This window comes from Chiloscyllium plagiosum, unplaced genomic scaffold, assembly GCF_037043375.1.
Source record: "Chiloscyllium plagiosum isolate Xiang-an unplaced genomic scaffold, Cpla_swu_hap1 HiC_scaffold_48, whole genome shotgun sequence".
Classification (NCBI taxonomy): Eukaryota; Metazoa; Chordata; class Chondrichthyes; order Orectolobiformes; family Hemiscylliidae; genus Chiloscyllium; species Chiloscyllium plagiosum.
The window spans coordinates 18,098,538-18,123,991 of record NW_028270186.1 but is presented as its reverse complement, the minus strand read 5'-3'; the positions used below and the strand labels follow the sequence as shown (position 1 = coordinate 18,123,991).

At 49.3% G+C, this 25,454-nt stretch overlaps 1 protein-coding gene across 5 annotated transcripts in view; it reads left to right on the top strand.

Annotated features, from left to right (window-relative positions):
• The window catches only part of LOC122548060 (uncharacterized), a 101,685-nt gene extending 98,928 nt beyond the window's left edge, over positions 1 to 2,757 (top strand). For 4 of the 5 annotated variants that reach the window (XM_087984428.1, XM_087984425.1, XM_087984427.1 and 1 more), the window contains one exon: positions 2,322 to 2,757. In XM_087984428.1, the coding sequence (XP_087840554.1) occupies positions 2,322 to 2,567 (246 nt within the window). In that variant the 3' untranslated portion in view covers positions 2,568 to 2,757. The remainder of the gene's footprint in view (positions 1 to 2,321) is intronic. The other variant, XR_015754912.1, reaches the window with a different exon arrangement.
• Positions 2,758 to 25,454: the final 22,697 nt, after the last annotated feature.

Sequence of the window (25,454 nt, the reverse complement as noted above, 5' to 3'; positions counted from 1 at the left end):
ACAGCACAGAAACAGACCCTTCGGCCCAACCCGTCCATGCCGACCCAGATATCCCAACCCAATCTAGTCCCACCTGCCAGCACCCGGCCCATATCCCTCCAAACCCTTCCTATTCATATACCCATCCAAATGCCTCTTAAATGTTGCAATTGTACCAGCCTCCACCACATCCTCTGGCAGCTCATTCCATACACGTACCACCCTCTGCGTGAAAAAGTTGCCCCTTAGGTCTCTTTTATATCTTTCACCTCTCGCCCTAAACCTGTGCCCCTCTAGTTCTGGACTCCCCCACCCCAGGGAAAAGACCTTGTCTATTTACCCTATCCATGCCCCCTCATGATTTTATAAACCTCTATAAGGTCACCCCTCAGCCTCCGACGCTGCAGGGAAAACAGCCCCAACCTGTTCAGCCTCTCCCTATAGCTCCAACCCTGGAAACAGGTTTGGGAATCCTTTCTGAATCCTTTCAAGTTTCACAACATCTTTCCGATAGGAAGGAGACCAGAATTGCACACAATATTCCAACAGCGGCCTAACCAATGACCTGTACAGCCGCAACATGACCTCCCAACTCCTGTACTCAATACTCTGACCAATAAAGGAAAGCATACCAAACGCCTTCTTCACTATCCTATCTACCTGCGACTCCACTTTCAAGGAGCTATGAACCTGCACTCCAAGGTCTCTTTGTTCAGCAACACTCCCCAAGACCTTACCATTAAGTCCTGCTAAGATTAAGCTGAGTGGTTAGCACTGCTGCCACACAGCACGAAAGACCGGGTTCGATTCCAGCCTCGGGCGACTGTCTGTGTGAAGTTTGCACATTCTCCCCGTGTCTGCATGGGTTTCCTCCGGGTGCTCCGGTTTCCTCACACAGTCCAAAGATGTGCAGGTTAGGGTGGATTGGCCATGCTAAATTACCCATAGTGCTCAGGGATGTGCAAGTTAGGGTGGATTGGCCGTGCTAAATTACCCATAGTGCTCAGGGATGTGCAAGTTAGGGTGAATTGGCCATGCTAAATTACCCATAGTGCTCAGGGATGTGCAAGTTAGGGTGGATTGGCCATGCTAAATTACCCATAGTGCTCAGGGATGTGCAGGTTAGGGTGGATTGGCCATACTAAATTACCCATAGTGCTCATGGATGTGCAGGTTAGGGTGGATTGACTGTGCTAAATTACCCATAGTGCTCAGGAATGTGCAGGTTAGGGTGGATTGGCCATGCTAAATTACCCATAGTGCTCAGGGATGTGCAGGTTAGGGTGGATTGGCCGTGCTAAATTACCCATAGTGCTCAGGGATGTGCAGGTTAGGGTGGATTGGCCGTGCTAAATTACCCATAGTGCTCAGGGATGTGCAGGTTAGGGTGGATTGGCCGTGCTAAATTATCCATAGTGCTCAGGGATGTGCAGGTTAGGGTGGATTGGCCATGCTAAATTACCCATAGTGCTCAGGGATGTGCAGGTTAGAGTGGATTGGCCGTGCTAAATTACCCATAGTGCTCAGGGATGTGCAGGTGAGGGTGGATTGGCCGTGCTAAATTACCCATAGTGCTCAGGGATGTGCAGGTTAGAGTGGATTGGCCGTGCTAAATTACCCATAGTGCTCAGGGATGTGCAGGTTAGGGTGGATTGGCCATGCTAAATTACCCATAGTGCTCAGGGATGTGCAGGTTAGGGTGGATTGGCCATGCTAAATTACCCATAGTGCTCAGGGATGTGCAGGTTAGGGTGGATTGGCCGTGCTAAATTACCCATAGTGTTAGGTGCATTAGTCAGAGGGAAATGGGTGTGGGTGGGTTACTCTTCGGAGGCTTGGTGTCCAGTTGCCATCGGGCCTGTTTCCACACTGTAAGGAATCTAATCTACTTTGCTTTCCCAAAATGCAGCACCTCACATTTATCCAAATTCAACTCCCATCTGCCACTCTTCCGCGACTATCCCGATCCGATCAGAAACGGACCATTCGGTCTTGACCCGCATCCGTGTCCATCAGGTTTCCCAGAGGGACCCAGTCCCGTTTTGCCAAGCGTTCGGACCCCTGTCCGTGTCCAACCTTTCCTACCCGCCTCTCCTTTCCTTGCGCCAACCTCCGCCAACTCCTTCCACGCGCCACCCTCTGCTTGAGTGACCCGCTCCTTGTGGCTCCCTCTCGTTTTGCGGAAGGGCCTGGGTCGCGCTGTTGCCTGAAACCTCCCCTCAGACCGCGTCAGTGCTTGACTCCCCTCTTCCCCACCCCCCCGGGGTCTCCTCTCGACTTTGCCCCGTCGCCTGACCTGATCTTTTTGTTTCGCTCCCCCCCCTCCCCCCGCCCCGGCCTAGAAACGTCGCATCGAGACCTACGTCAACCTCCTGAAGGTGAAGCTGAACGAGGGGACGGACGACCTGGAGAGGCTGGAGGGCCGCTTGCGGGACTGCGCCGACGGCTGCAGCGCCCTGAAGAAGTCGCACTCCAGCCCGTCCCTCAACCTGGAGCTGCAGACCCCCGTTGTCAAGGTGAAACGCAACGTCTCGGAGCGGCGGACCTACCGGAAAATTCTGCCGAGTCGGCGCCGCAAGGCGCTGTGAGGCGGGAGAGGGGGACTGAGGACTTGTCGGTCAACTGTGCCGGGGGGGAAACGGCTCGTTAGCGCTAGCTGAAGGAGAAGGGCACCCTGGGAAATATTTGGCCCAATCTCAGACAGCGATATTGAAGTTCTTTATTTTTGTACTCAAAATTGCAGGGTTTTTTTTTAATATATATATATATAAATTATGATTTTTTTTTTTGAAAGCACTTTCTCTTACCGTTTTTCTCCCAACTCAGTGAAGCAAGGCGGTCATCACTGCCACCTCTTTCTAACTTTCACTGCAGAGTCGGAGTCACTTGTACAAAACGCTGACGCACTTGGTGTATTGCGTACAGCTCGGGTCGCCAGATGATTGGAAGGAATGATTGGGAAGGGCATCGAGGATATTGCCTGGTCTGGGAGGGAAGGTCTTATGAGGAAAGGCTGAGGGACTCGAGGCTGTTTTCGTTAGAGAGGAGGAGGTTGAGAGGGGACTGAATTGAGCCATACGAGGGTTCGATAGGGTGGATAGAGAGAGCCTTTTCCCTCGGATGGCGATGGCCAGCACGAGGGGACATAGCTTTAAATTGAGGGGGTGATAGATACAGGACAGATGTCAGAGGTAGTGTCTTTACTCAGAGAGTAGTAGGGGGTGTGGAACACCCTGCCACCAACACTCACCAACTTTAAGGGCATTTAAATGGCCATTGGAGACACATGGTGTCAGTTCGATGGGCTTCAGGTTGGTTCCACAGGTCGGCGCAACATCGAGGGTTGAAGGGCCTGTACTGTGCCGGAACGTTCTATGGTGCCCATTCCCTGTTGTGCCCAGAGTGCGTGCACAGGCGGGCAATTTGATCAACTCACAAATCCGTGCCACCTCAGCCGGGTCTCCCCATCTCCGTAGCAACCCAAAAGCAGAGGACACTTGATCTCCCGGTTAGAAGTCTCCTTCCATGCCCAGCCCACACCCACCGGTATCTCTCTCTCTCTCTGTCTCTCTCTCTCTGAGTCTCTCTCTCTGTCTGTGTGTGTGTGTGTGTGCCACTCTCTCTCCCTGTGTGTGTCTCTCTCTCTGTGCCTGTCTCTCTGTCTCTCTCTCTCTGTCTCTGTATCTGTCTCTCTCTTTCTCTCTCTCTGTCTCTCTGAGTCTCTCTCTCTGTCTGTGTGTGTGCCACTCTCTCTCTCTCTCTGTCTCTGAGTCTGTGTGTGTGTGCCTCTCTCTCCCTGTGTCTCTCTCTCTGTGCCTGTCTCTCTTTCTCTGTATCTGTGTCTGTCTCTCTCTATCTCTCTCTCTCTGTCTGTGTCTCTCTCTGTGTCTGTCTATCTCTCTGTCTCTCTCTGTGTCTGTCTATCTCTCTCTCTCTGTCTCTGTCTCTCTCTCTGTCTTTCTCTCTCTGTCTCTCTCTCTGTGTATGTGTGTGCCACTCTCTCTCTCTCTGTCTCTCTCTCTCAGTCTGTGTGTGTGCCTCTCTCTCCCTGTGTCTCTCTCTCTGTGCCTGTCTCTCTTTCTCTGTATCTGTGTCTGTCTCTCTCTATCTCTCTGTCTCTCTCTCTCTGTCTGTGTCTCTCTCTGTGTCTGTCTATCTCTCTGTCTCTCTCTGTGTCTGTCTATCTCTCTCTCTCTGTCTCTCTCTCTGTCTTTCTCTCTCTGTCTCTCTCTCTGTGTATGTGTGTGCCACTCTCTCTCTCTCTCTGTGCCTGTCTCTCTCTGAGTCTATGTGTGTGTGCCTCTCTCTCCCTGTGTCTCTCTCTGTGCCTGTCTCTCTTTCTCTGTATCTGTGTCTGTCTCTCTATCTCTCTGTCTCTCTCTCTCTCTGTCTGTCTCTCTCTGTCTCTGTCTGTGTCTCTCTCTGTGTCTTTCTCTCTCTGTGTATGTATGCCTCTCTCTCTCTCTCTCTCTGTGCCTGTCTCTCTCTGTCTCTGTGTGTGTCTCTCTCTCTATGTTTCTCTCTCGTGCTCCCTGTCTGTCTGTCTCTTTCTGTCACTCCCCACCCTCAGGATAACGTTGCTTCATCCTTTTTAAGAAGAAACCCAAGATAAACAGTATTACCTTTGACTTGATTGAGGACGAGCGAAGGAGACATGGCCGCTTTGCGCTCAGAAAGAGGTTGAGGCTGCCTTTTCTCTTTCAGAATGTGATTTTCGGTCAGGTGGGCCGAAGAGGCGATTTATCCGAAAGGGAGGGAACGCAGGGAGATCTGAGCGGATGAATCGGGGGGCGGGGGGGGGAATATTGTTGGCGTGTTGCGAGGAAGGCGAGTGGGATTTAGCCGTTTGTTACAAAAAGGAATGGGAGTGAAAGTGGGAGAAGGGAACTACACCTGGCATTAGTCAGCACGGAAACAGGCCATTCGGCCCAACCCGTCCATGCTGACCCAGGTATCCCAACCCCATCTAGTCCCACCTGCCAGCACCCGGCCCATATCCCTCCAAACCCTCCCTATTCATATACCCATCCAAATGCCTCTTAAATGTAGCCATTGTACCAGCCTCCACCACATCCTCTGGCAGCTCATTCCATACACGTACCACCCTCTGTGTGAAAAAGTTGCCCCTTAAGTCCCTTTTATAACTTTCCCCCCTCATCCTAAACCTATGTCCCTCTAGTTCTGGACTCCCCCACCCCAGGGAAAATACTTTGTCTATTTATCCTATCCATGCCCCCTCATAATTTTATAAACCTCTATAAGGTCACCCCTCAGCCTCTGACACTCCAGGGAAAACAGCCCCAGCCTGTTCAGCCTCTCCCTGTAGCTCAAACCCTCCAACCCTGGCAACATCCTTTTAAATCTTTTCTGAACCCTTTCAAGTTTCACAACATCTTTCCGATAGGAAGGAGACCAGAATTGCACGCAATATTCCAACAGTGGCCTAACCAATGCCCTGTACAACCGCAACATGACCTCCCAACTCCTGTACTCAATACTCTGACCAATAAAGGAAAGCATACCAAACGCCTTCTTCACTATCCTATCTACCTGCGACTCCAAGGTCTCTTTGTTCAGCAACACTCCCCAGGACCTTACCATTAAGTGTATAAGTCCTGCTAAGATTTGCTTTCCCACAATGCAGCACCTCGTGTTTTATTGAAATTAAACTCCCATCTGCCACTTCTCGGGTCCATTGGAGAGATGGAGTGCGTCACGGTGATACTTTCGGGCGGGTTCGAGCGAGAGAAGACCAAATTGGACAACGCTAAAGGGTAATATCGGAGGGAAGGGGGCGGTGTTCCCTCGTGATGAGGGAGCGCGACGTGGAATGGGATTGCCGGGGAAACTTCACGAAGCGATGTCAAGCGAGTGGGCAAAGATCTCCACCACAGGGGGGGACGTTGAACACCAACACGAAATGAGGTCAGCTGGCACAAGGCCGAATTTCTCCAGCACCTTGTTGACCAGATGGGCCAATGGGCTGAGAAGTGGCAGATGGAGTTTAATTCAGATAAATGCGAGGTGCTGCATTTTGGGAAAGCAAATCTTAGCAGGACTTATACACTTAATGGTAAGGTCCTAGGGAGTGTTGCTGAACAAAGAGACCTTGGAGTGCAGGTTCATAGCTCCTTGAAAGTGGAGTCGCAGGTAGATAGGATAGTGAAGAAGGCGTTTGGTATGCTTTCCTTTATTGGTCAGAGTATTGAGTACAGGAGTTGGGAGGTCATGTTGCGGCTGTACAGGACATTGGTTAGGCCACCGTTGGAATATTGTGTGCAATTCTGGTCTCCTTCCTATCGGAAAGATGTTGTGAAACTTGAAAGGATTCAGAAAAGATTTACAAGGATGTTGCCAGGGTTGGAGGGTTTGAGCTACAGGGAGAGGCTGAACAGGCTGGGGCTGTTTGCCCTGCAGCGTCGGAGGCTGAGGGGTGACCTTATAGAGGTTTATAAAATCATGAGGGGGCATGGATAGGGTAAATAGACAAGGTCTTTTCCCTGGGGTGAGGGAGTCCAGAACGAGAGGGCCTAGGTTTAGGGTGAGAGGGGAAAGATCTAAAAGGGACCTAAGGGGCAACCTTTTCACACAGAGGGTGGTACGGGTATGGAATGAGCTGCCAGAGGAAGCTGGTACAATTGCAACATTTAAGAGGCATTTGGATGGGTATATGAATAGGAAGGGTTTGGAGGGATACGGGCCGGGTGCTGGCAGGTGGGACTAGATTGGGTTGGGATATCTGGACGGGTTGGACCGAAGGGTCTGTTTCCGTGCTGCCCATCTCTCTGACTCTCTGGCCTTCTGTCGCCGGGTTTGGGACTGCAGGGGCGTCCTTGCGGAGTGCAGCCGCCAGAGGGCAGCTTTGGCCTTGGTGTCCGAGCTGGTCAGCTCAGCAAGACAAGTCCAGGCCTTGGAGGAGGCTTGGCATTTTCCACGTCTGCTTCTGGGCGGAAACTGTTCCGTTTGAATCGACGGTGACCCGTTTTGAGTAAAGTCCGAACCGTCGAGTACCAGAACCGATGTAGAGAGGATAAAACTCGCTGCCCGCTTTCCCCACCCACCCCCCCCCCCTTTTTGCTTTTTTGGAAGAGTCTGTCCAGAAGAATAAACTGAAATGTTTTGTACCTCTCTGGTTTCCTGTGTCTTCTGTACGAGAAACAAAAAGAGATTTTCTTGTCATCTGGCGGGCCATTCCCCTCCCCACCCCTCGCCGCCGCCTGCTCACCATCTCAAATCGGCTCCCCGTCCGCCCCGGTTTCGATTGGCATGGATTGGGTGCCCCCTGCTGTGCCAACTCGTGCCTCTGCATTCGTGTGGCGGCCCCCTTAAATGTTGTAATTGTACCAGCCTCCACCACTTCCTCCGGCAGCTCATTCCATACACGTACCACCCTCTGCGTGAAAAAGTTGCCCCTTGGGTCTCTTTTATATCTTTCTCCTCTCACCCTAAACCTATGCCCCTCTAGTTCTGGATTCCCCCACCCCAGGGAAAAGACCTTGTCTACCCGATCCATGCCCCCTCATGATTTTATAAACCTCTCTAAGGTCACCCCTCAGCGTCACGGTGATACTTTCAGGCGGGTTCGAGCGAGAGAACACCAAATTGGACAACGCTAAAGGGTAATATCGGAGGGAAGGGGGCGGTGTTCCCGGCGCCGTCTCGCGCTGCCCACTTCCCTGGGTGCCGGGTGCTGCCCACTTCCCTGGGTGCCAGGTGCTGCCTGTTTCCCCGGGTGCCAGGTGCTGCCCGTTTCCCTGGGTGCCAGGTGCTGCCTGTTTCCCCGGGTGCCAGGTGCTGCCTGTTTCCCCGGGTGCCAGGTGCTGCCTGTTTCCCTGGGTGCCAGGTGCTGCCTGTTTCCCTGGGTGCCAGGTGCTGCCTGTTTCCCCGGGTGCCAGGTGCTGCCTGTTTCCCCGGGTGCCAGGTGCTGCCTGTTTCCCTGGGTGCCGGGTGCTGCCTGTTTCCCTGGGTGCCGGGTGCTGCCCGTTTCCCTGGGTGCCGGGTGCTGCCCGTTTCCCTGGGTGCCGGGTGCTGCCCGTTTCCCCGGGTGCCAGGTGCTGCCCGTTTCCCTGGGTGCCGGGTGCTGCCCGTTTCCCTGGGTGCCAGGTGCTGCCCACTTCCCTGGGTGCCGGGTGCTGCCCGTTTCTCCGGGTGCCAAGTGCTGCCCGTTTCCCTGGGTGCCGGGTGCTGCCCGTTTCCCTGGGTGCCGGGTGCTGCCCGTTTCCCTGGGTGCCAGGTGCTGCCTGTTTCCCCGGGTGCCAGGTGCTGCCCGTTTCCCTGGGTGCCGGGTGCTGCCTGTTTCCCCGGGTGCCAGGTGCTGCCCGTTTCCCTGGGTGCCGGGTGCTGCCCGTTTCCCTGGGTGCCAGGTGCTGCCCACTTCCCTGGGTGCCGGGTGCTGCCCGTTTCTCCGGGTGCCAAGTGCTGCCCGTTTCCCTGGGTGCCGGGTGCTGCCCGTTTCCCTGGGTGCCGGGTGCTGCCCGTTTCCCTGGGTGCCAGGTGCTGCCTGTTTCCCCGGGTGCCAGGTGCTGCCCGTTTCCCTGGGTGCCGGGTGCTGCCCGTTTCCCTGGGTGCCAGGTGCTGCCTGTTTCCCTGGGTGCCAGGTGCTGCCCGTTTCCCTGGGTGCCGGGTGCTGCCCGTTTCCCTGGGTGCCGGGTGCTGCCCGTTTCCCCGGGTGCCAGGTGCTGCCTGTTTCCCTGGGTGCCAGGTGCTGCCTGTTTCCCCGGGTGCCAGGTGCTGCCCGTTTCCCCGGGTGCCAGGTGCTGCCCGTTTCCCTGGGTGCCAGGTGCTGCCTGTTTCTCCGGGTGCAGGGTGCTGCCTGTTTCCCCGGGTGCCAGGTGCTGCCCGTTTCCCCGGGTGCCAGGTGCTGCCCGTTTCCCTGGGTGCCAGGTGCTGCCTGTTTCTCCGGGTGCAGGGTGCTGCCTGTTTCCCTGGGTGCCAGGTGCTGCCTGTTTCCCCAGGTGCCAGGTGCTGCCCACTTCCCTGGGTGCCAGGTGCTGCCTGTTTCCCTGGGTGCCAGGTGCTGCCTGTTTCCCTGGGTGCCAGGTGCTGCCTGTTTCTCCGGGTGCAGGGTGCTGCCTGTTTCCCTGGGTGCCAGGTGCTGCCCACTTCCCTGGGTGCCAGGTGCTGCCTGTTTCCCTGGGTGCCAGGTGCTGCCTGTTTCCCTGGGTGCCAGGTGCTGCCTGTTTCCCTGGGTGCCAGGGTGCTGCCTGTTTCCCCGGGTGCCAGGTGCTGCCTGTTTCCCTGGGTGCCAGGTGCTGCCTGTTTCCCTGGGTGCCAGGTGCTGCCTGTTTCCCTGGGTGCCAGGGTGCTGCCTGTTTCCCCGGGTGCCAGATGCTGCCTGTTTCCCTGGGTGGAATCTCGCCCACGTGCCATTTTTTGGAGTGGGAGCCCTCTCTCTCGTGTTTCCTGACGTTGCCTTCCAGACCTTTACCCGCTCGCTCACGTGACGTCCCAGTCTGGTCTCCTCCGCGGACACACGCGTGCATTCCCTTAAGCAGCTCCGTTCGGGGGAAGTGGTCTCGGAATGTGGATGCCCAGCCGCGGGCAGTTTTTCCCCCCACTGGCGTCTCCCTGTCGGGACGGGCTGGGCAAGCGGATGTGTTACTTTGACAGTGGTAACCGAGGGAAGACAGTTGCGCGCGGGACACGGAAAACCGGGAAATTGGTGTGGGGGTGGGATGTGGTTTCAAAGCGGAATCAGAATAGTGGAGCACCGAACGCATCGCTGGGGAGACCACATCGGGGGCACTCTGAGATACAGAGTCCTGGGCTAATGGTAAGACTCTTGCTGGTGTGGATGAGCAGAGAGATCTCGGTGTCCAGGTACACAGATCCCTGAAAGTTGCCACCCAGGTTGACAGGGTTGTTAAGAAGGCGTACGGTGTGTTAGCTTTTATCGGTAGAGGGACTGAGTTTCGGAGTTATGAGGTCCTGCTGCAGCTGTACAAAACTCTGGTGCGGCCGCACGTGGAGTATTACGTACAGTTCTGGTCACCGCATTATAGGAAGGATGTGGAAGCTTTGGAAAGGGTGCAGAGGAGATTTACCAGGATGTTGCCTGGTATGGGAGGGAAGGTCTTATGAGGAAAGGCTGAGGGACTTGAGGCTGTTTTCGTTAGAGAGAAGGAGGTTGAGAGGGGACTGAATTGAGCCATACGAGGGTTTGATAGGGTGGACAGAGAGAGCCTTTTCCCTCGGATGGTGATGGCCAGCACGAGGGGACATAGCTTTAAATTGAGGGGGTGATAGATATAGGACAGATGTCAGAGGTAGTGTCTTTACTCAGAGAGTAGGAGGGGGCATGGGACAGGAATAGACTCACCAAATTTAAGGGCATTGAAATGGTCATTGGAGAGGGACATGGAGGAGAATGGAATGGTGTGGGTTAGATGGGCTTCAGATTGGTTCCACAGGTCGGTGCAACATCGAGGGGCTGAAGGGCCTGTACTGCGCTGTTAAGGTTCAATGTTCAGTTCTGGTTCCCTCTTATTCAAGACAAGATATTGCTTTGTTGGAGGCAGTTTAGGGAAGGATTGTCTTACTGGTGGAAGGTGAAACAGGACTCTCCTCAGTGGGGTATCGCAGAATGAGAGGCGATCTCATTGAAACATATCGAGGCTGGGTGGATGTCTTCCCTTCACGGGATGCTCGAGGACCAGAGGACGCACACTCAGAATCCAGGGCACTGCCAACTGAAGGCCGGTTTGGATGTGACCATGGAAGGTACAGTTAGTAAGTTTGCGGATGACACCAAAATCGAAGGTGTAGTGGACAGCGAAGAGGGTTACCTCAGATTACAACAGGATCTGGACCAGATGGGCCAATGGGCTGAGAAGTGGCAGATGGAGTTTAATTCAGATAAATGCGAGGTGCTGCATTTTGGGAAAGCAAATCTTAGCAGGACTTATCCACTTAATGGTAAGGTCCTAGGGAGTGTTGCTGAACAAAGAGACCTTGGAGTGCAGGTTCATAGCTCCTTGAAAGTGGAGTCGCAGGTAGATAGGATAGTGAAGGCGGCGTTTGGTATGCTTTCCTTTATTGGTCAGAGTATTGAGTACAGGAGTTGGGAGGTCATGTTGCGGCTGTACAGGACATTGGTTAGGCCACTGTTGGAATATTGCGTGCAATTCTGGTCTCCTTCCTATCGGAAAAATGTTGTGAAACTTGAAAGGGTTCAGAAAAGATTTACAAGGATGTTGGAGGGTTTGAGCTACAGGGAGAGGTTGAATAGGCTGGGGCTGTTTTCCCTGGAGTGTCGGAGGCTGAGGGGTGACCTTGTAGAGGTTTAAAAAATTATGAGGGGCATGGATAGGATAAATAGACAAGGTCTTTTCCCTGGGGTGGGGGAGTGCAGAACTAGAGGGACATAGGTTTAGGGTGAGAGGGGAAAGATATAAAAGAGACCTAAGGGGCAACGTTTTCACACAGAGAGTGGTACGTGTATGGAATGAGCTGTCAGAGGAAGTGGTGGAGGCTGGTACAGTTGCAACATTTAAGTGGCATCTGGATGGGTATATGAACAGGAAGGGTTTGGAGGGATATGGGCCGGGTGCTGGCAGGTGGGACTAGATTGGGTTGGGATATCTGAGTCAGCATGGACAGGTTGGACTGAAGGGTCTGGGTTTCCATGCTGTCCATCTCTGTGACCACTCCCTGCAAGGCTAACTGGGGTAGTCTCCCAGGTCCCTGGGGAGTTTTGGGGGGGAAGTGGGGCTGGGGAGGTTTCCAATTAAGTCCGAGGTGAGAAGGGAGGTTTGTCTCTCGGCGGAGGGTTGTGGGTCTTTGGAGTTCTCTCGGGGAGCGGTATGGATGGGGGGGGTGGGGACACAGAGAGGGGAGTTCTTGTCTATATATTGAAGGCGGACAATGACTGATTCTTGAGGGAATCACGGCGTGCGGGGGAGGTTTGGGAAATGAGGGACGTCAGATTGACGGTAATAAAGATGCCGACACATCCTGCTCTGCAACGGACACCTTCATTTCGTGGTGACTTACTTCAAAGGAAGTGGAGGCTCTTTCCCCGTTCCCTGCTGACCAGAGAGCGTGAGGTGATGTCGCAGCTGTACAGGACCTTGGTAAGGCCACATTTGGAGTACTGTGTGCAGTCCTGGTCGCCTCGCTTTAGGAAAGATGTGGAAGCTTTGGAGAGGGTGCAGAGGAGACTTACCAGGATGTTGCCTGGAATGGAGAATAGGTCGTACGAGGATAGGTTGAGAGTGCTAGGCCTTTTCTCATTGGAACGGCGAAGGATGAGGGGTGACTTGATCGAGGTTTATAAGATGATCAGAGGAATAGATAGACAGTCAGAGACTTTTTCCCCGGGTGCAACAGAGTGGTACAAGGGGACATAAATTTAAGGTGAAGGGTGGAAGGTATAGGGGGGATGTCAGGGGTAGGTTCTTTACCCAGAGAGTGGTGGGGGCACGGAATGCGCTGCCTGTGGGAGCGGCAGAGTCAGAAACATTGGCGACCTTTAAGCGGCATTTGGATAGGTACATGGATGGGTGCTTAAGCTAGGACAAGTGTTCGGCACAGCATCGTGGGCCGAAGGGCCTGTTCTGTGTTCTATGTTCTAAAACATTTGCGAAGTGAGCGCCCGCGTCGCGCGCTATCGCTGCAGAGCGACGTTACGTTATACGTATATGAGCAGCAGCCCCAGTTTGAAACACAGTGATTTGTGGAAGGACGCGGGGCCAATGATCCTGAAAACATGCACATCTGTTTAATCTGCTTTTTTATTTTCTGCTTGGTGAACTTTTATTTCTAATTATGCCTTCCTCCCCACCTCCACGCTGGCGTTATGACAGAGGGGAACACTTTCAATTTTGTACACACTCAACTGCACCTGCCAGACATGGCAACGGTGATAAATTACTTACCACCCCCCCCCCACCCCCCCAAACAATTAAATGCGAGTGTATAAATTGTGGTTTTATTTAACAAAGGAAGGAAAGCAATGCTTCCTCAAAAAAAAAGGACTTATTCAATTCTTCGCTCGCCCGGACGGCTTCAGGCGAAATACAGGTTAGACAGAGGCCTAGCTTTTCAGGCGAGACAGTGGTGTTTTAGGCCACGCTGAGCGAGAATCGAGGCATCTGATTGCTGACCCACTTTTATTTCCCAGCCTTTCACGTTTTAACGCAGGAGCCAGGTTTTTCCCTTCCCGCGTATAAGCGGGACGGCACTGGGGCTCAGTGGTTAGCACCGGCGTCGGGGACCCGGGTTCGATTCCAGCCTCGGGACAGACTGTCTGTGCGGAGTTTGCCCATTTTCCCCCGTGCCTAGCCTGGGTTTCCTCCGGGTGCTCCGGTTTCGTCCCACAGTCCGAAGATGTAAAAGTTAGGGTGGATTGGCCGTGCTAAATTACCCATAGTGCTCAGGGATGTGCAGGTTAGGGTGGATTGGCCATGCTAAATTACCCATAGTGTTCAGGGATGTGTAGGTTAAGGTGAATTGGCCATGCTAAATTACCCATAATGTCCAGGGATGTGCAGGTTAGGGTGGATTGGCCATGCTGAATTACCCATAATAATCAGGGATGTGCAGGTTAGGGTGGATTGGCCATGCTAAATTACGCATAGTGCTCAGGGATGAGCAGATTAGGGTGGATTGGCCATGCTAAATTACCCATAGTGTTCAGGAATGTGCAGGTTAGGGTGGATTGGCCATGCTAAATTACCCATAATAATCAGGGATGTGCAGGTTAGGGTGGCTAGGCCATGCTAAATTATCCATAGTGCTCAGGGATGTGCAGGTTAGGGTGAATTGGCCATGCTAAATTACGCATAGTGCTCAGGGATGAGCAGATTAGGGTGGATTGGCCATGCTAAATTACCCATAGTGTTCAGGAATGTGTAGGTTAGGGTGGATTGGCCATGCTAAATTACCCATAGTGCTCAGGAATGTGCAGGTTAGGGTGGATTGGCTATGCTACATTACCCATAGTGCTCAGGGATGTGCAGGTTAGGGTGGATTGGCCGTGCTAAATTACCCATAGTGCTCAGGGATGTGCATGTTAGGGTGGACTGGCTGTGCTAAATTACCCATAGTACTCAGGGATGCGCAGGTTAGGGTGGATTGGCCGTGCTAAATTACCCATAGTGCTCAGGGATGTGCAGGTTAGGGTGGATTGGCCATGCTAAATTACCCATAGTGCTCAGGGATGTTAAGATTAGGGTGGATTGGCAATGCTAAATTGCCCATAATGTTCAGGAATGTGCAGGTTAGGGTGGATTGGCCATGCTAAATTACCCATAGTGCTCAGGGATGTTAAGATTAGGGTGGATTGGCCGTGCTAAATTACCCATAGTGTTCAGGAATGTGCAAGTTAGGGTGGATTGGCCATGTTAAATTACCCATAGTGCTCAGGGATGTGCAGGTTAGGGTGGATTGGCCATGGGAAATTATCCCTTGGTGCTCAGGGATGTGCAGGTTAGGGTGGATTGGCCATGCTAAATTACCCATAGTGTTCAGGGATGTGCAGGTCAGGGTGGATTGGCCATGCTAAATTACCCATAGTGCTCAGGGATGTTAAGATCAGGGTGGATTGGCCGTGCTAAATTACCCATAGTGCTCAGGGATGTGCAGGTTAGGGTGGATTGGCCATGCTAAATTACCCATAGTGCTCAGGGATGTGCAGGTTAGAGTGGATTGGCCGTGCTAAATTACCCAGAGTGCTCAGGGATGCGCAGGTTAGGGTGGATGGCCGTGCTAAATTATCCATAGTGCTCAGGGATGTGCAGGTTAGAGTGGATTGGCCATGCTAAATTACCCATAGTGCTCAGGGATGCGCAGGTTAGTGTGGATTGGCCGTGCTAAATTACCCATAGTGCTCAGGGATGTGCATGTTAGGGTGGACTGGCTGTGCTAAATTACCCATAGTGCTCAGGGATGCGCAGGTTAGGGTGGATTGGCCGTGCTAAATTACCCATAGTGCTCAGGTATGTGCAGGTTAGGGTGGATTGGCCGTGCTAAATTACCCAGAGTGCTCAGGGATGCGCAGGTTAGGGTGGATTGGCCGTGCTAAATTACCCATAGTGCTCAGGGATGCGCAGGTTAGAGTGGATTGGCCGTGCTAAATTACCCATAGTGCTCAGGGATGTGCAGGTTAGGGTGGATTGGCCGTGCTAAATTACCCATAGTGCTCAGGGATGCGCAGGTTAGAGTGGATTGGCCGTGCTAAATTACCCATAGTGCTCAGGGATGTGCAGGTTAGGGTGGATTGGCCGTGCTAAATTACCCATAGTGCTCAGGGATGTGCAGGTTAGAGTGGATTGGCCGTGCTAAATTACCCATAGTGCTCAGGGATATGCAGGTTAGGGTGGATTGGTCAGGTTTAAATGCAAAATAATAGGGAATGGGTCTGGGTGGGTTACTCTTTGGAGGCTTGGTACAGACATGTTGGGCCGAAAGGCGTGTTTCCAAAATGTAGACGACCTGTTCTATAAATCATTGCATGGAATAATCTCCAGTTATTATGATTATTTTCTTTTCCCCTGGTCTGGGGGAGAGGAGGGGAGGTTTTCACGAGTATTTTTTGAGGCGAGTGGACATGAGGAGGAAATGTTATGATATAGAGGGTGTGTGGAATGTACGTGCAGAGGAGGCGTTACAAAGACTTTGGGATAAATACAAGGACAGGAGAGGTTTGGAGGACTGGGGACCAGGTGGGAGTGGTTTAGTTTGGCGATGACAAACTATGCTGTCTGACTCAGTGCTCCATCCTTTGTACAATAGCCTCCTGATGGTTTTAATCAATACCAGGGCCAGCCATTTTGGGTGTAATGGGATAAAACAAGATGGTGGCAGATGAGGGTCTGCTATTCGGACTGGTGCCCTGTGACCAACGGTTCCCAAAGTCATTCCACCCACCCGGACGAGAGGGGGAGAAAACAGAAATCTGCTCTGAAGAACGAGACTCGTAATTTTGGCAACCCCTGAACGAATGAGGCCACTTAAAAACGCTGAGGGACGTCGAAATTCCGCACTCAGGATCGCCCGAATATTCCTTCGTCCACACCCTCCCGGCTCAGCTCTGCGGACTGTGGATGTTGTGTCCAGCCCCCCCCCCTTTTACCCCAACCGCAAATCCGTGCAGAACTGTGCACGGGCACTAGTCCCTGCGGTACCCTGTCAGTCAAAGGCTACCCATTCAAAAGGAGTTCTGTTTATTCCCGCTCTGTTCACCAACCCATCCTCTGTCTCTGTGTTGGTACACCACCTCAAACATTACATCCCCACACCCCTTGGGTATAATCTACCTCCGCCGGCTCCCACTTTATCAACTCGACTCAATCTGACAGGCTGAGAGAGACGCAGCGGTAGCGTCCCTAACTCGAGGCCCAGTAGAGGCCTGACTTCCAGCCGGCAGTTTGCCCCGGAGGTGTGTCAAGACCTGCCCAAACTGGGGCGATTGAAGATATCTCCAGGGTATCACCTCGAATGGGTGGACTTCACAGCATTTAACATCCGAGAAGGGTTGAAATTAACATCTACTGGTCCTCACACCCATAGTAAATTAACATCGACTGGTCCTCACACCCATAGTAAATTAACATCTACTGGTCCTCACACCCATCAGAAATTAACATCGACTGGTCCTCACACCCATCGGAAATTAACATCGACTGGTCCTCATGCCCATAGGAAATTAACATTTACTTGTACACAAGACCATAAGAAATTAACATCTACTGGTCCTCACACCCATAGGAAATTAACATCGACTGGTCCTCACACCCATAGGAAATTAACATCTACTGGTCCTCACACCCATAGGAAATTAACATCTACTGGTCCTCATGCCCATAGGAAATTAACATCTACTGGTCCTCACACCCATCAGAAATTAACATCAACTGGTCCTCACACCCATAGGAAATTAACATCTACTGGTCCTCACACCCATAGGAAATTAACATCTACTGGTCCTCATGCCCATAGGAAATTAACATCTACTGGTCCTCACACCCATCAGAAATTAACATCAACTGGTCCTCTTGTCTATAGGAAATTAACATCTACTGGTCCTCACACCCATCAGAAATTAACATCAACTGGTCCTCTTGTCTATAGGAAATTAACATCTACTGGTCCTCACACCCATCAGAAATTAACATCAACTGGTCCTCATGCCCATAGGAAATTAACATTTACTTGTACACAAGACCATAAGAAATTAACATCTACTGGTCCTCACACCCATAGGAAATTAACATCTACTGGTCCTCATGCCCATAGGAAATTAACATCTACTGGTCCTCACACCCATCAGAAATTAACATCAACTGGTCCTCTTGTCTATAGGAAATTAACATCTACTGGTCCTCACACCCATCAGAAATTAACATCAACTGGTCCTCTTGTCTATAGGAAATTAACATCTACTGGTCCTCACACCCATCAGAAATTAACATCAACTGGTCCTCATGCCCATAGGAAATTAACATTTACTTGTACACAAGACCATAAGAAATTAACATCTACTGGTCCTCACACCCATAGGAAATTAACATCTACTGGTCCTCATGCCCATAGGAAATTAACATCTACTGGTCCTCACACCCATCAGAAATTAACATCAACTGGTCCTCTTGTCTATAGGAAATTAACATCTACTGGTCCTCACACCCATCAGAAATTAACATCAACTGGTCCTCTTGTCTATAGGAAATTAACATCTACTGGTCCTCACACCCATCAGAAATTAACATCAACTGGCTCTCTTGTCTATAGGAAATTAACATCTACTGGTCCTCACACCCATCAGAAATTAACATCAACTGGTCCTCTTGTCTATAGGAAATTAACATCTACTGGTCCTCACACCCATCAGAAATTAACATCAACTGGTCCTCATGCCCATAGGAAATTAACATCTACTAGTACACAAGACCATAGGAAATTAACATCTACTGCTCCTCACACTCATCAGAAATTAACATCTACTGGTCCCCATTCCCGTAGGAAATTAACATCGACTGGTCCTCATGCCCGTAGGAAATTAACATCTACTGGTCCACATTCCCGTAGGAAATTAACATCTACTGGTCCACATGCCCATAGGAAATTAACATCTACTGGTCCTCACACTCATCAGAAATTAACATCTACTGGTCCTCATGCCCATAGGAAATTAACATCTACTGGTCCTCACACTCATCAGAAATTAACATCTACTGGTCCTCATGCCCATAGGAAATTAACATCTACTGGTCCACATATCCATAGGAAATTAACATCTACTGGTCCCCATTCCCGTAGGAAATTAACATCTACTGGTCCCCATTCCCATAGGAAATTAACATCTACTGGTCCTCACACCCTTAGGAAATTAACATCTACTGGTCCTCACACCCTTAGGAAATTAACATCTACTGGTCCTCATGCCCGTAGGAAATTAACATCTACTGATCCACAGGCCCATAGGAAATTAACATCTACTGGTCCACATGACCATCGGAAATTAACATCTAATGGTCCTCACACCCATGGGAAATTAACATGTACTGGGCCACATGCCCATAGGGAATTAACATCTACTGGTCCTCACCCGTAGGAAATTAACATCTAAGGGTCCTCACACCTGTAGGAAATTAACATCTACTGGTCGACATGCCCATAGGAAATTAACATCTACTGGTCCCCATTCCCGTAGGAAATTAACATCTACTGGTCCACATGCCCGTAGGAAATTAACATCTACTGGTCCTCACACCCATAGGAAATTAACATCTACTGGTCCTCACACCCATAGGAAATTAACATCTACTGGTCCTCATGCCCATAGGAAATTAACATCGACTGGTCCCCATTCCCGTAGGAAATTAACATCTACTGGTCCACATGTCCATAGGAAATTAACATCTACTGGTCCTCACATCCGTAGGAAATTAACATCTACTGGTCCTCAAACCCATAGTAAATTAACATCTACTGGTCCTCACACCCATAGGAAATTAACATCGACTGGTCCACATGCCCATAGGGAATTAACATCGACTGGTCCCCATTCCCGTAGGAAATTAACATCTACTGGTCCTCACACCCTTAGGAAATTAACATCGACTGGTCCTCACACCTGTAGGAAATTAACATCTACTGGTCCTCACACCCTTAGGAAATTAACATCGACTGGTCCTCACACCTGTAGGAAATTAACATCTACTGGTCCTCACACCCATAGGAAATTAACATCTACTGGTCCTCACACCTGTAGGAAATTAACATCTACTGATCCACATGCCCATAGGAAATTAACATCTACTGGTCCTCACACCTGTAGGAAATTAACATCTACTGGTCCACATGCCCATAGGAAATTAACATCTACTGGTCCTCACACCTGTAGGAAATTAACATCGACTGGTCCTCACACCTGTAGGAAATTAACATCGACTGGTCCTCACACCTGTAGGAAATTAACATCTACTGGTCCTCACACCTGTAGGAAATTAACATCTACTGGTCGACATGCCCATAGGAAATTAACATCTACTGGTCCTCACACCTGTAGGAAATTAACATCTACTGGTCCACATGCCCATAGGAAATTAACATCTACTGGTCCTCACACCTGTAGGAAATTAACATCTACTGGTCCTCACACCCATAGGAAATTAACATCGACTGGTCCTCACACCTGTAGGAAATTAACATCTACTGGTCCTCACACCCATAGGAAATTAACATCTACTGGTCCTCACACCTGTAGGAAATTAACATCTACTGATCCACATGCCCATAGGAAATTAACATCTACTGGTCCTCACACCTGTAGGAAATTAACATCGACTGGTCCTCACACCTGTAGGAAATTAACATCGACTGGTCCTACACCCGTAGGAAATTAACATCTACTGGTCCTCACACCCTTAGGAAATTAACATCGACTGGTCCTCACACCTATAGGAAATTAACATCTACTGGTCCTCACACCCATAGGAAATTAACATCTACTGGTCCTCACACCTGCAGGAAATTAACATCTACTGATCCACATGCCCATAGGAAATTAACATCTACTGGTCCTCACACCTGTAGGAAATTAACATCTACTGGTCCTCACACCTGTAGGAAATTAACATCTACTGATCCACATGCCCATAGGAAATTAACATCTACTGGTCCTCACACCTGTAGGAAATTAACATCGACTGGTCCTCACACCTGTAGGAAATTAACATCGACTGGTCCTACACCCGTAGGAAATTAACATCTACTGGTCCTCACACCTGTAGGAAATTAACATCGACTGGTCCTCACACCTGTAGGAAATTAACATCTACTGGTCCTCACACCCATAGGAAATTAACATCTACTGGTCCTCACACCCATAGGAAATTAACATCTACTGGTCCTCACACCTGTAGGAAATTAACATCTACTGATCCACATGCCCATAGGAAATTAACATCTACTGGTCCTCACACCTGTAGGAAATTAACATCTACTGGTCCACATGCCCATAGGAAATTAACATCTACTGGTCCTCACACCTGTAGGAAATTAACATCTACTGGTCCACATGCCCATAGGAAATTAACATCTACTGGTCCTCACACCTGTAGGAAATTAACATCGACTGGTCCTCACACCTGTAGGAAATTAACATCGACTGGTCCTCACACCTGTAGGAAATTAACATCTACTGGTCCACACGCTCATAGGAAATTAACATCTACTGGTCCTCATGGCCTTAGGAAATTAACATCTACTGGTCGACATGCCCATAGGAAATTAACATCTACTGGTCGACATGCCCATAGGAAATTAACATCTACTGGTCCTCACACCTGTAGGAAATTAACATCTACTGGCCCTCATGGCCATAGGAAATTAACATTTACCAGTACACAAGACCATAAGAAATTAACATCTACTGGTCCTCACACCCATCAGAAATTAACATCGACTGGTCCCCATTCATATAGGAAATTAACATCCACTGGTCCACAGGCCCATAGGAAATTAACATCTACTGGTCCTCACACCCGTAGGAAATTAACATCTACTGATCCACATGCCCATAGGAAATTAACATCTACTGGTCCTCACACCTGTAGGAAATTAACATCGACTGGTCCTCACACCTGTAGGAAATTAACATCGACTGGTCCTACACCCGTAGGAAATTAACATCTACTGGTCCTCACACCCTTAGGAAATTAACATCGACTGGTCCTCACACCTGTAGGAAATTAACATCTACTGGTCCTCACACCCATAGGAAATTAACATCTACTGGTCCTCACACCTGTAGGAAATTAACATCTACTGATCCACATGCCCATAGGAAATTAACATCTACTGGTCCTCACACCTGTAGGAAATTAACATCTACTGGTCCTCACACCTGTAGGAAATTAACATCTACTGGTCCTCACACCTGTAGGAAATTAACATCGACTGGTCCTCACACCTGTAGGAAATTAACATCGACTGGTCCTCACACCTGTAGGAAATTAACATCGACTGGTCCTCACACCTGTAGGAAATTAACATCTACTGGTCCACACGCTCATAGGAAATTAACATCTACTGGTCCTCATGGCCTTAGGAAATTAACATCGACTGGTCCTCACACCTGTAGGAAATTAACATCTACTGGTCCTCACACCCATAGGAAATTAACATCTACTGGTCGACATGCCCATAGGAAATTAACATCTACTGGTCCTCACACCTGTAGGAAATTAACATCTACTGGTCGACATGCCCATAGGAAATTAACATCTACTGGTCGACATGCCCATAGGAAATTAACATCTACTGGTCCTCACACCTGTAGGAAATTAACATCTACTGGCCCTCATGGCCATAGGAAATTAACATTTACTAGTACACAAGACCATAAGAAATTAACATCTACTGGTCCTCACACCCATAGGAAATTAACATCTACTGGTCCTCACACCTGTAGGAAATTAACATCTACTGATCCACATGCCCATAGGAAATTAACATCTACTGGTCCTCACACCTGTAGGAAATTAACATCTACTGGTCCTCACACCTGTAGGAAATTAACATCTACTGATCCACATGCCCATAGGAAATTAACATCTACTGGTCCTCACACCTGTAGGAAATTAACATCGACTGGTCCTCACACCTGTAGGAAATTAACATCGACTGGTCCTACACCCGTAGGAAATTAACATCTACTGGTCCTCACACCCTTAGGAAATTAACATCGACTGGTCCTCACACCTGTAGGAAATTAACATCTACTGGTCCTCACACCCATAGGAAATTAACATCTACTGGTCCTCACACCTGTAGGAAATTAACATCTACTGATCCACATGCCCATAGGAAATTAACATCTACTGGTCCTCACACCTGTAGGAAATTAACATCTACTGGTCCACATGCCCATAGGAAATTAACATCTACTGGTCCTCACACCTGTAGGAAATTAACATCTACTGGTCCACATGCCCATAGGAAATTAACATCTACTGGTCCTCACACCTGTAGGAAATTAACATCGACTGGTCCTCACACCTGTAGGAAATTAACATCTACTGGTCCTCACACCTGTAGGAAATTAACATCTACTGGTCCTCACACCTGTAGGAAATTAACATCGACTGGTCCTCACACCTGTAGGAAATTAACATCTACTGGTCCACACGCTCATAGGAAATTAACATCTACTGGTCCTCATGGCCTTAGGAAATTAACATCTACTGGTCGACATGCCCATAGGAAATTAACATCTACTGGTCGACATGCCCATAGGAAATTAACATCTACTGGTCCTCACACCTGTAGGAAATTAACATCTACTGGCCCTCATGGCCATAGGAAATTAACATTTACTCGTACACAAGACCATAAGAAATTAACATCCACTGGTCCACAGGCCCATAGGAAATTAACATCTACTGGTCCTCACACCCGTAGGAAATTAACATCTACTGATCCACATGCCCATAGGAAATTAACATCTACTGGTCCTCACACCTGTAGGAAATTAACATCGACTGGTCCTCACACCTGTAGGAAATTAACATCGACTGGTCCTACACCCGTAGGAAATTAACATCTACTGGTCCTCACACCCTTAGGAAATTAACATCGACTGGTCCTCACACCTGTAGGAAATTAACATCTACTGGTCCTCACACCCATAGGAAATTAACATCTACTGGTCCTCACACCTGTAGGAAATTAACATCTACTGGTCCACATGCCCATAGGAAATTAACATCTACTGGTCCTCACACCTGTAGGAAATTAACATCGACTGGTCCTCACACCTGTAGGAAATTAACATCGACTGGTCCTCACACCTGTAGGAAATTAACATCTACTGGTCCACACGCTCATAGGAAATTAACATCTACTGGTCCACACGCTCATAGGAAATTAACATCTACTGGTCCTCATGGCCTTAGGAAATTAACATCTACTGGTCGACATGCCCATAGGAAATTAACATCTACTGGTCCTCACACCTGTAGGAAATTAACATCTACTGGCCCTCATGGCCATAGGAAATTAACATTTACTAGTACACAAGACCATAAGAAATTAACATCTACTGGTCCTCACACCCATAGGAAATTAACATCTACTGGTCCTCACACCCATCAGAAATTAACATCGACTGGTCCCCATTCATATAGGAAATTAACATCCACTGGTCCACAGGCCCATAGGAAATTAACATCTACTGGTCCTCACACCCGTAGGAAATTAACATCTACTGATCCACATGCCCATAGGAAATTAACATCTACTGGTCCTCACACCTGTAGGAAATTAACATCTACTGGTCCACATGCCCATAGGAAATTAACATCTACTGGTCCTCACACCTGTAGGAAATTAACATCTACTGGTCCTCACACCCTTAGGAAATTAACATCGACTGGTCCTCACACCTGTAGGAAATTAACATCTACTGGTCCTCACACCCATAGGAAATTAACATCTACTGGTCCTCACACCTGTAGGAAATTAACATCTACTGATCCACATGCCCATAGGAAATTAACATCTACTGGTCCTCACACCTGTAGGAAATTAACATCGACTGGTCCTCACACCTGTAGGAAATTAACATCGACTGGTCCTACACCCGTAGGAAATTAACATCTACTGGTCCTCACACCCTTAGGAAATTAACATCGACTGGTCCTCACACCTGTAGGAAATTAACATCTACTGGTCCTCACACCCATAGGAAATTAACATCTACTGGTCCTCACACCCTTAGGAAATTAACATCGACTGGTCCTCACACCTGTAGGAAATTAACATCTACTGGTCCACATGCCCATAGGAAATTAACATCTACTGGTCCTCACACCTGTAGGAAATTAACATCTACTGATCCACATGCCCATAGGAAATTAACATCTACTGGTCCTCACACCTGTAGGAAATTAACATCTACTGGTCCTCACACCTGTAGGAAATTAACATCTACTGATCCACATGCCCATAGGAAATTAACATCTACTGGTCCTCACACCTGTAGGAAATTAACATCTACTGGTCCTCACACCTGTAGGAAATTAACATCGACTGGTCCTCACACCTGTAGGAAATTAACATCGACTGGTCCTACACCCGTAGGAAATTAACATCTACTGGTCCTCACACCCTTAGGAAATTAACATCGACTGGTCCTCACACCTGTAGGAAATTAACATCTACTGGTCCTCACACCCATAGGAAATTAACATCTACTGGTCCTCACACCTGTAGGAAATTAACATCTACTGATCCACATGCCCATAGGAAATTAACATCTACTGGTCCTCACACCTGTAGGAAATTAACATCTACTGGTCCACATGCCCATAGGAAATTAACATCTACTGGTCCTCACACCTGTAGGAAATTAACATCTACTGGTCCTCACACCTGTAGGAAATTAACATCTACTGGTCCTCACACCTGTAGGAAATTAACATCGACTGGTCCTCACACCTGTAGGAAATTAACATCGACTGGTCCTCACACCTGTAGGAAATTAACATCTACTGGTCCTCACACCCATAGGAAATTAACATCTACTGGTCCTCACACCTGTAGGAAATTAACATCTACTGATCCACATGCCCATAGGAAATTAACATCTACTGGTCCTCACACCTGTAGGAAATTAACATCTACTGGTCCACATGCCCATAGGAAATTAACATCTACTGGTCCTCACACCTGTAGGAAATTAACATCGACTGGTCCTCACACCTGTAGGAAATTAACATCTACTGGTCCTCACACCTGTAGAAAATTAACATCGACTGGTCCTCACACCTGTAGGAAATTAACATCTACTGGTCCACACGCTCATAGGAAATTAACATCTACTGGTCCTCATGGCCTTAGGAAATTAACATCTACTGGTCGACATGCCCATAGGAAATTAACATCTACTGGTCGACATGCCCATAGGAAATTAACATCTACTGGTCCTCACACCTGTAGGAAATTAACATCTACTGGCCCTCACACCTGTA